At 40.9% G+C, this 11218-nt stretch overlaps 1 protein-coding gene across 2 annotated transcripts; it reads left to right on the top strand.

The window, feature by feature from the left end:
• Positions 1–85: 85 nt before the first annotated feature.
• Positions 86–8606, top strand: LOC135541422 (ubiquitin-like protein 4A-A). Of its 2 annotated transcripts, XM_064967672.1 has the most exons (5): positions 86–262; positions 703–808; positions 1565–1767; positions 3666–3822; positions 5371–8606. In XM_064967672.1, exons 1-4 carry the CDS (start codon positions 215–217, stop codon positions 3771–3773), a joined length of 465 nt encoding a protein of 154 aa, XP_064823744.1. In that variant the 5' UTR covers positions 86–214; the 3' UTR covers positions 3774–3822; positions 5371–8606. The 2 variants fall into 2 exon arrangements, with proteins under 2 accessions (XP_064823744.1, XP_064823734.1); XM_064967662.1 differs by lacking the exon at positions 5371–8606 and having other exon boundaries at positions 3666–4308.
• The last annotated feature ends 2612 nt before the right edge of the window (positions 8607–11218 follow it).

The raw sequence follows: 11218 nt of genomic DNA on the forward strand, positions 1-11218 counted from the left end.
AATTATCCTTGCATTTGAGAGTAACATTTCTCCAGCCCCATAAGTGACCGGTCGAACATACTCCACACAATAGGGGGCAGCACGCACATATTGAGTAGTAAAAGCAGTAGGGAAGTAACTAGAACATGGATTGTTGATAAGGTTCGGCCTGTTGGAAGAAACAACAAACCTGATATAATAACGTCGAATCGGTCTTAATTAAACAGTCAATACAATGATTTTAACTGTAAAACCACTTCAAGGAAAGGAGTGCAACGTACAGGTAAGCAGAGCGAAAGTCAGACCAGAGCCGGTGGCTATGTTTGGCTAGCTTAGCTGCAAATGTTGTTTTCCTGCATCACGGGCTTCAGTACAGGTTACAGTTAGGAAACTAGATAGTTAGCATTTTTAAAGAAATGTGTATTTTTTTTGTAATGTAGCTAGCTAACGTTAGCTACGGACTGTCTTGTTCACAACAGGGCTGTAACTTAATGAAATGATAGCTAGCTGGCTACAAATGTAGTGTCAGCTAGCTAACTAGTTACTGTAGCTTTCTTGTTCGTACTAGTAGTGAAGACAGTTAGCTAACGTTGTAGTTCTGGTTCAGGGCTTTAGTGCGCGTTCAAGTCAGGAAGACTTGTTCAATTATAAAAAATTGTGCAGTAGCTCATCAATATAGTCACGAATATTAAATGTCAGTTGTTTAATCTGTCACAATTTCAGGTCACAGAAGATGAAAAAGTATCCACTGTGAAAGAACTGGTGTCTGAACGTCTGAATATACCTGCAAATCAGCAACGATTGCTTTACAAAGGGAAAGCCCTTGCAGGTACCTACACCAACTACCGTAGCTAGTAGTTAACGGAAAAATCCAGTTACCTAGACACTGCCATATGACAATCATACACAGCTGGGGTGTTGTAGACAACTGTGTTTGATGTCAAGTCACTGAATCTACCAAGCTACACATTGACCTGCTGCATGTTTGAATACTCTTTGTAACATCCATACCTGTACATACATTGAGTATACCAAACTTTAGGAACACCTTCCTAATATTGAGTTGCATGCCCCACTTTTCCACTCAGAGCAGCCTCAATTCGCCAGGTCCTGGACTTGACAAGGTGTCAAGCGTCCACAGGGATGCTGGCCCATGTTTACGCCAATGCTTCCCACAGTTGTGTCAAATTGGATGGATGTCCTTTGGGTGGTGGACCATTCTTGGTACATGCAGGAAACTGTTGTGTGAAAAATCCAGCAGCAAGCCACCCTTTGCCTTGATGACAACCAGTTCTTGACACAAACCCTCTGTACCATTACACCGACTACCAAACCCTGTTCAAAGGCACTTAAATAATTGGTCCATTCACCCTCTGAATGCCACACATACACAATCCATGTCTCAAGGCTTAAAAATTATTTAACCTGTCTCCTCCCCTTCATCTACACTGATTTGAAGTGGATTTAATAAGGGATCATAACTTTCACCTGGTCAGTCTGTCATGGAAAGAGTAGGTATTCTTAATGTTTGTACGCTCAATGTATATTACAAAGCTATTCACATCTTTGTCAATTTTCCTTTCAGATGAACACCGATTGAGTGATTATTCCATTGGGCCAGAGGCCAAGTTAAATTTGGTGGTTCGTCCTGCGGGGGAGAGGAGTGGTGTGGCTGGGATGGCTAGCAGTAGCAGTGCTGTTGGTGGGGTGTGGCAGACTCTGTCCACTGTCCTGGCGAAGCATTTCAGCCCTGCAGATGCAGCTAAAGTGCAAGAACAGCTTGTCAAGGTACAGTATTTCCATTAACAAGAGTAGGCAGTTGTTGGTCCATATCCATAGGTCTTATCATGCTCACCAACAAAAACAAAACACTCAGGAAATGCATTATTCTGATTTTGGAGTATTTCAGCTGCTTTTCATGCACACCCAGTGAATGCTGTTTCTACGCTACAATAATTACCAATGAAGTGTTTAAAAAGATCCCTCTGTACTTTCGCTGAAGTACATAATTCACTGAATGTTTTCACCTGAGACTGTGTAGTTACAACTTTTGTACTGTGAATTATTTTATACACTGCTCAAAAAAATAAAGGGAACACTAAAATAACACATCCTAGATCTGAATGAATGAAATATTATTATTAAAAACTTTTTTCTTTACATAGTTGAATGTGCTGACAACAAAATCACACAGAAATTATCAATGGAAATCAAATGTATCAACCCACGGAGGTCTGGATTTGGAGTCACACTCAAAATTAAAGTGGAAAACCGCACTACAGACTGATCCAACTTTGATGTAATGTCCTTAAAACAAGTCAAAATTAGGCTCAGTAGTGTGTGTGGCCTCCACGTGCCTGTATGACCTCCTTACAACGCCTGGGCATGCTCCTGATGAGGTGGCGGATGGTCTGAGGGATCTCCTCCCAGACCTGGACTAAAGCATCCGCCAACTCCTGGACAGTCTGTGGTGCAACGTGGCGCTGGTGGATGGAGCGAGACATGATGTCCCAGATGTGCTCAATTGGATTCTGGTCTGGGGAACGGGCGGGCCAGTCCATAGCATCAATGCCTTCCTCTTGCAGGAACTGCTGACACACTCCAGCCACATGAGGTCAACCATTGTCTTGCATTAGGAGGAACCCAGGGCCAACCGCACCAGCATATGGTCTCACAAGGGGTCTGAGGATCTCATCTCGGTACCTAATGGCAGTCAGGCTACCTCTGGCAAGCACATGGAGGGCTGTGCAGCCCCCCAAAGAAATGCCACCCCACACCATGACTGACCCACCGCCAAACCGGTCATGCTGGAGGATGTTGCAGGTAGCAGAACGCTCTCCACGGCGTCTCCAAACTCTGTCACGTCTGTCACATGTGCTCAGTGTGAACCTGCTTTCATCTGTGAAGAGCACAGGGCGCCAGTGGCAAATTTTCTAATCATGGTGTTCTCTGGCAAATGAAAAACGTCCTGCACGGTGTTGGGCTGTAAGCCCAACTCCACCTGTGGATGTTGGGCCCTCATACCACCCTCATGGAGTCTGTTTCTGACCGTTTGAGCAGACACATGCACATTTGTGGCCTGCTGGAGGTCATTTTGCAGGGCTCTGGCAGTGCTCCTCCTGCTTCTCCTTGCAAAAAGGCGGAGGTAGCGGTCCTGCTGCTTGGTTGTTGCCCTCCTACGGCCTCCTCCACGTCTCCTGATGTACTGGCCTGTCTCCTGGTAGCGCCTCCATGCTCTGGACACTACACTGACAGACACAGCAAAACTTCTTGCCACAGCCCGCATTGATGTGCCATCCTGGATGAGCTGCACTACCTGAGCCACTTGTGTGGGTTGTAGACTCCGTCTCATGCTACCACTAGAGTGAAAGCACCGCCAGCATTCAAAAGTGACCAAAACATCAGCCAGGAAGCATAGGAACTGAGAAGTGGTCTGTGGTCCCCACCTGCAGAACCACTCCTTTATTGGGGGTGTCTTGCTAATTGCCTATAATTTCCACCTGTTGTCTATTCCATTTGTATAACAGCATGTGAAATTTATTGTCAATCAGTGTTGCTTCCTAAGTGGACAGTTTGATTTCACAGAAGTGTGATTGACTTGGAGTTACATTGTGTTTAAGTGTTCCCTTTATTTTTTTGAGCAGTGTATTTCTCTAGCTATTGATTAACACTGCTTTCTCTTTAAGGATTATGAACGTTCACTTAGGCAACTCAGCATGGATGACATTGAACGCCTGGCTGGGCGACTGCTTCACCCAGACAGTGAGGGTATGGACACATCGTACATGGATTGAAGGCCTACCTATCTGACATGACAGTATTCTGGCGATTCCCAGAGGAGTGGTGGGTCAATTTTGACAGATTATGGCAGGGGAGCTGCAGTGTAAATTGACTTCATGCTGAGAATCCCCAGTGTCAGCCTGATAAAGGTTTAATTGTACGGGGATAAAATGAACTATTGACTATAGTCTTATTGCAAAGCTTCCAGATTACAGCCTGGCTTAATTATTATTTTCTTTGTTTTCTTCACTCATTCCAGTTCAATTAATAGGATATTTTCACTTGATCAAATCAAGACTGCAATGAGAGCCAATCCCTTTTGACTGTTGGTCTAAAGTTATCTGTGGCTGCTACATCATGCCACAAGAGGACACTGAGTAATTATGGAAGTTCTTATTTATAAGCAATGTGCTTGAAATGAGTGATGGTATGTTTTCTGTAAACTATCTGTAAGAAGGTGAGTGGTGCCTGTCTGTTCAGCCATTTGCAGCCATTGTATGATTTGTAAATATTGTGTTTATACAAGCATTAAAAAAGCAAGTAACTGTTTCCCCTAAATTCTAAATACAGTACAACTCAATAGGCCTAGCCCTAGTATGAAAGAAAGCACAATCTACCTCAAATAGTGTTATAATTGCACCTTTTTATTCAACTTTATCATGATTTTATATGAAATCTATAGGGATATTTAACTTCTACTTACAACCTTATACATTTTGTATGTAGACTTGATGAGGACCTGCATAACTATGCAGTGTTTGTGTGTATATATACCCATGGATGGTTTAAAAAATATCAAACCATAAAGTCTGTGTGTGAGAGAGACGTTCTGCCTTATCTATGGTAGCAGGGTGCACATTGGCCTGCATATTGAACATTCTTAGCTGGGAAAAGCTATTTCAGCTCGCATCTAACAAGATGTCCAGTTTTGTATAATCAATGTGACTTAATAACAGGAATTTGCCTCTGACTGCATTGTCCATATTAGAGAGATACAGCACAAATTGCTGATCATAATGGATTTCCTAGTGAGAGTTGTCTCCTCTCTCCCACCACCTACTGTCACACTTGAGTTCCATTTCTACACTCAAATCAGCAGCTCAGAACTGTCTTCCAATTCTTCTCTATTGTTCATGCAATTATGCTGTACGTAAGTATTAACCTCCTTTAATAGTAAATACAATAGTAGTGTAGATAAGTGAGAATGACTGTGACACCAAGTTCTTTAAAGATGAAGAATGGTAGTTATGACTACCATGACAAACACAGTTAGCTAGCACAGAAAACACAACCAAAATGGAAGGCACGTTGATAAGGTAGAATCTGCATTGGATGTCTCCCCGACATAACATAGGTTATGGCATGACTGATGAATATCAAATACAAAACCAGTTGTCTTGGTGAAAAGACTGAAATTGATGTAACTGATGTTCAGTTCATGTCACATGGGGAGAAAAAAAAAACTTAAAAGAGAAAAACAGGGAGATTTGCATTTTCATCTGATATCTCACGTATGGGAAGACATAATGCTAGGAATGTACATGTTTGTAGTCCCACCCCCCTCAATCAAACATCATTGTGTATATTCATCCTTTTTCCTCCCTTCAACAGCTGCAGCCATCACTGGAGGAGGCTGGTTTGTCATCCCTCTGTCTGATCTGGGAAATCATAAGTCTCCACTTCTGATTCCTAGAAATGGAAGGAAAAAAAGCTTTGAATGCATGTTTGTATCTGTATCAATCAATTATTCGAGTGTGAAAGTTGTCATTAGTTTAACATCTAAATTCAATCAGCATATGGCTACCTGTTTGAGAGCATTTAGGCAAATAGTCTGGAAGGCTTGATCAACATTGGCCTCCTTCGGACTTGTCTTGAAGGAGCTGTACTGATCTTACTTGTACACCATGCCTGGGCTTGATTGGAAATCACCTGGTCAATAATATATTTACAAATGACATTTCACACAGCAAACCAAAAACTGAGATAACTATGCAACATGGCACAACTTCACATAATTCACACATCTGGGCAAATGCACAGACCTGGCTGTTCTCCAAGTCAATTTTGTTGCCAAGCACAACAAAGGGGAGGTTCTCTGGGTCATGAAGGCTGATTTGAATCAGGAACTCATCTTGCCAGCTTTCAAGAGTTCGAAGGTGTTGGGAGTGGTAATATCGTACACAAGGACACAACAGTTTGCACCCTGATAGAAAGCAACTCCCAACGACTGGAATTTCTCCTGCCGTGCGGTGTCCCAGATCTAGTAAAAAAAAAAAGGATGAAATTCGCAACAACTGTAAACTCACCACTACATGCAACTCGAGACAACCAAAGGGACCATGTTACATAATAGAGAAAGGAATGCCTTATGCTGTTTACACAAACAGCCCAATTTGAACCTTTTGCCCAATTATTGTTCTTTGGACTTTTGGCAATAATTGGGCAAATGGATCAGAATTGGGCTGCCTGTGTAAGCACAGTCTAAAAGGTTTAGTTGTAGGGTTGTTCCATTTGATTTCAATCCCTTTTTAACTGCGCCCCTTTGATTTGAATTAAACGTTCCATACATGGTAGAAGTGGTCAAGAAAGTAACTTTTTGGACCTGAATGCCAAAACATTTAGGGGAGGGATGTGCTCAAAGTTGACCCATTTTAGATACCCCACCAATGAGACATATATTCCTTCATCACTGGAAAATATAAACTGTTGAGTTTGATTTAAAATAATAATTTAAAAGCTTACAATCAGGGTTGTCAAACTATTCTATAATTTCCCAGAAATGTGTTTAAAAATCACCAACTATAATTTCTGCATATATTTTAGTTTAAACCCTATTTTACGTAATCTGAGGTGTTTGTGTTGTGTCTGCCATTGGTTGACACAGAGCGTGTGGGTGTCATGTTTTGGCTGATAAATGTACTGAAATGGGAATAAAATTTAAAAGGTAGCGCAAACATGTTTGGAGGTCCACACATCAGAACATTTTGACTTGAATGGGAATATTAGTAGTTTTAAATTATACTATCAATCTTACAAAGAAAACCTTTTGAAATAATAAATCAAATATACATTCACATTTGTGGGTTGACCGACAGCCATCGTTATGGTAGTAATTGGAAGTGAAAATGTAAATGATGTACCAGCTAAATTGCAATGGTCTGAAGGTATATGTACAGTCTATGATTGAAATGAGACCCACACTGTATTCAAGAGTATGCCGTCTCTCAACTGATGGCGGGCACAACACAAATACCTCAGGTTATGTCAAATAGGGTCTAAGCTACAACATACGCGGAAGCGTTCATGTTTTTAGACGTTAAAGGTAAAATAATGTAAACAATTTCTTTTGCTGTTTCATTCAAGATATGTTTTAATAGTTTGACAACCCTATTTGTTAATTTTATCAAACTCAACCATTTATCTTTTCCAGTGATGAAGACATGGATGTCTCATTGTAGGGTAGGGTATGCAAAACAGGTCAGCTTTGAGCAAAAATTACTTGAGTTAATACAGCAGAATACAAACTTGGTTTCTTTGAGTGCATTCATGTTGCTTGACATAGATGTTTGAAAGAGCCGTCAGTCAATTAATTAATATAAGCTTCCGGGCCACTCAGCCTGTCTTTTCAAACTTCCTGATAGTTAGCCATGAGAGAAAAAGTACTTTTCAGAATGGCTGTTCAGGGCCTTTAAACTAGGATTACTGGGGAAAATTGTGGCTCAGCTAGACACTGCATATAGACAAGCCCTGACCTTCACAACCAATAAACAAAGGAGAATAGGTACGTGCTTGCCAAAATTATAGCACACATTAAATTGAGTGGTAATTGTGAGACAGCACTGCAGGGCTGTGTCACAAGTTTGTCTACAAGGTGGACCACCATGCCATCTTCCTGTACAAGTGAGCACAGGACAACAACAGTGAGTCCAAAAATATTTATTGTATGCTGCTGCATAAGTGATGTAATATGCCAGGGAGATATGTATACTCTAGCTAAGAAAGTAATACTAAGTGTATGTTGTGTAATAAGCTGTTAGTAGCCTATGCGTCTCACCCTAAGAATTTCGTCCATCTCAATATATGGGTGGTCCCGGGAATCGAACCCACTACCCTGCCATTACTAGTGCCATACTCTACAAATTGAGCGACAAATCCTCTCCCCCTCAGAACTTAGTCTACTGTTCTGACTTGGTGGTGCACATGTAGCCTATAGCTGTTAGAGAAATGTAATCATCGAATATTGTAAGAGCTTTCATTGTCTGCTTATGTGCCCCCGTTATTTATCCTGCGGTTCTGACTTGGTGCACTGAGAGAATACTGTAAAAACGGCCCATGTTCTGAATTATGTCGCTGTCCATTTGAAAAGTGCCCAACGAATAGGCATATACATTAGGCTCGTCCGCCTCAGCTTGCTAATGTCTTAATCGAAATTACAGCTTGCCTCTCAACCGCTCATCTTTCCCTTATGCCATCGTTTGTACACCTCCATTGTTATATTGCTTATATAGGTCCATCTCATTCATCATTTTATGTGATGTTAGAATGGTGCATTTCATTGTTTTGCTTACTATTTGTATTATAATTAGTGTGTACTTTTTTTCACGGGGAGGGGATACTATATAGTGTTGTTGGGTCTGTAACCATGTTTGACAGTCTCTTCCCATTCAAATATTGTTTTTCAACAAAAAGTTCAGTAATAGACCCCTGTAATTCCAGTTGATATGGCGAGGGTTGTTTAGTTTGCGCAATGCGTTGTCTGTGCGCCGGTATATTGTCTATAAAAGTGGATTTTCCTTTATTTTTAGACCACATAATAAAAAAATGTCAAATGGTAGGCAAACCGCTGACTCAGCATCGCTCTCTCTCTGTGTGTTAGTGTTTTTTTTTTAAAGAGTAAAGTTAAGGCCTCAACATCTTGCAAAATTTATCTGAACTAACATCTCTCAATTTGTCGCTGTCCATTTAGAAAGTGCTGAACGAATAGGCCTACCTCATCGCAGCTCGTTTGCTTGCACTTGCTTATACTTAGAGCTACAGTACCAGTCAAAAGTTTGGACACCTACTCATTCCAAGGTTTTTCTTTATTTTTTACTCTTTTCAACACTGTAGAATAATAGTGAAGACATCAAAACTATGAAATAACACATTTGGAATCATGTAGTGACCATTTTCTTTTTAAGCGAATCTAAATATATTTGATATTTGAGGTTCTTCAAAGTAGCCACCCATTGCCTTGACAGCTTTGCACACTTGGCATTCTCTCAACCATATTCATGAGGTTGTCACCTGGAAGGCATTTCATATAACAAGTGTGCCTTAAGTTAATTTCGAGAATTTATTTCCTTCTTAAAACATTTGAGCCAATCACTTGTGTTGTCCCAATGTAGGGGTCTTATACAGAAGATAGCCCTATTTGGTAAAAGACAAAGTCCATATTATGGCAAGAACAGCTCAAAATATCAAAGCGAAACAACAGTCCATCACTACTTTAAGACATGAAGGTCAGTCAATGCGGGATATTTCAAGAACTTTGAAAGTTTCTTCAAGTGCAGTCACAAAAATCATCAAGCACTATGATTAAACTGTCTCCCATGAGGACCACCACAGGAAAGAAAGATCCAGAGTTACCTCTGCTGCAGAGGATAAGTTCATTAGGAGTTACCAGCCTCAGAAATTGCAGTCCAAATAAATGCTTCACAGAGTTAAAGTAACAGACACATCTCAACATCAACTGTTCAGAGGAGACTACGGGAATCAGTCCTTCATGGTCGAATTGCTGCAAAGGAACAATTACTAAAGGACACCAATAAGAACTTGCTTGAGTGAAGAAACATGAGCAATGGACATTAGACCGGTGGAAATCTGTCCTTTGGTCTGATGAGATTTTTGGTTCCAACCGCCGTGTCTTTGTGAGATGTGGAGTAGGTGAACGGATCATCTTCGCATGTGTGGTTCCCACCGTGAAGCATGGAGGAGGAGGTGCGATGGTATGGGGGATGCTTTGCTGGTGACACTGTCAGTGATTTATTTAGAATTTAAAAAATTTAACAGGACAATGACCCAACACACCTCCAGGCTGTGTAAGAGCTATTTGACCATTAAGGATTGGAGTGCTGCATCAGATTACCTGGCCTCCACAATCAGCTGACCTCAACCCAAATGAGATGGTTTGGGATGAGTTAGACCGCAGAGTGAAGGGAAAACAGCCAACAAGTGCTCAGCATATGTGGGAAATCCCTGTTGGAAAAGCATTCCTCATGAAACTGGTTGAGACAATGCCAACAGTGTGCAAAGTTGTCACCAAAGCAAAGGGTGGCTACTTTGAAGAATCTCAAATATAAAATATATTTTGATTTAACTTTTTTTGGTTACTACACAATTCCATACTACATGATTCCATTCCATTATTTCATAGTTTTGATGTTTTCACCATTATTCTACAATGTAGAAAATAGTAGAAATAAAGAAAAACCCTTGAATGAGTAGGTGTGTCCAAACTTTTGACTTGTACTATACATGAAAGAAGTAAAACTGATCTGTGGGAAGGATACTTTGGAATGAACAGGCTTCACACTGCAAGTTTTCCACACAAGGATTATCACCTTAAGGTGCATCTTCCGAGACGCTATGTGTTCTCTCAGAGAATAAGTCTATGCAGGATGCTTGGGATGTGTGACAGGCTTTGACCTCTCTCTTTCTCTTCCCCCCCCCCCACACACATCTCACATTATCCGTTATCCTGTGAGCATGTATTGTTGTGGTGTATGACTGTTTGTTGATGGGAAAAGGGGATACCAAGTCACCCATGGAAATACATTACCCGTAGCGGCAGGGTAGCCTAGTGGTTAGAGCGTTGGACTAGGCAAGGTACAAATCTGTCGTTCTGCCCCTGAAAAGGCAGTTAACCCACTGTTCCTAGGCCGTCATTGAAAATAAGAATTTGTTCTTAACTGACTTGCCTTGTAAAATAAAGGTTAAATTAAAAAATTAAAAAAATAAAGTAGGAAAACATTGTCTAAATACCCTAGTTAGAACTGGGCGAACCACCCACTGTATTTTATTGGTTAGTTAGCTAGCTGTGCTTGAAGCAAGTAAGACTAGCTGAGGGTTTTTGGATATGTATTATTTCTTTCCTTGGGTCCAGCTCAGCCTGTTTTCCCCACCCCATTACCGTGTGTTTAAAATAACCCCAAAGTGTTTGACGATAAGTTTAAGTCGTCTGTGGATTTCTTTTAGTTCTCACTGTTCCTTTTCACTGTTATGATTTGCATGAGATATGTTACAGGTCTCGTTTCCATCCCCCCTAGACTGCTGGGCAAAGGGGGTTCGTAACACATAACGTTAACCGACACAGAAACTGTTGTTCTCTCAAATAATTATTTGTCATTACCTAGCTAACTACTTTGATTAAAAATTGGTAGATTAGGATTGTCTGTCTATACACAATCCTCTGCTGTTG

This window comes from Oncorhynchus masou, chromosome 1 (assembly GCF_036934945.1).
Source record: "Oncorhynchus masou masou isolate Uvic2021 chromosome 1, UVic_Omas_1.1, whole genome shotgun sequence".
NCBI classification, from domain to species: Eukaryota; Metazoa; Chordata; class Actinopteri; order Salmoniformes; family Salmonidae; genus Oncorhynchus; species Oncorhynchus masou.

Excerpts from the sequence above, each read along its gene's own strand:
- LOC135541422 (XM_064967672.1), top strand. The coding sequence starts at position 215 with ATGATTTTAACTGTAAAACCACTTCAAGGAAAGGAGTGCAACGTACAG. Across the intron at positions 809-1,564 it reads CAAAGGGAAAGCCCTTGCAG|ATGAACACCGATTGAGTGAT; the intron begins GTACCTACACCA and ends TTTTCCTTTCAG. Across the intron at positions 1,768-3,665 it reads TGCAAGAACAGCTTGTCAAG|GATTATGAACGTTCACTTAG; the intron begins GTACAGTATTTC and ends TTTCTCTTTAAG.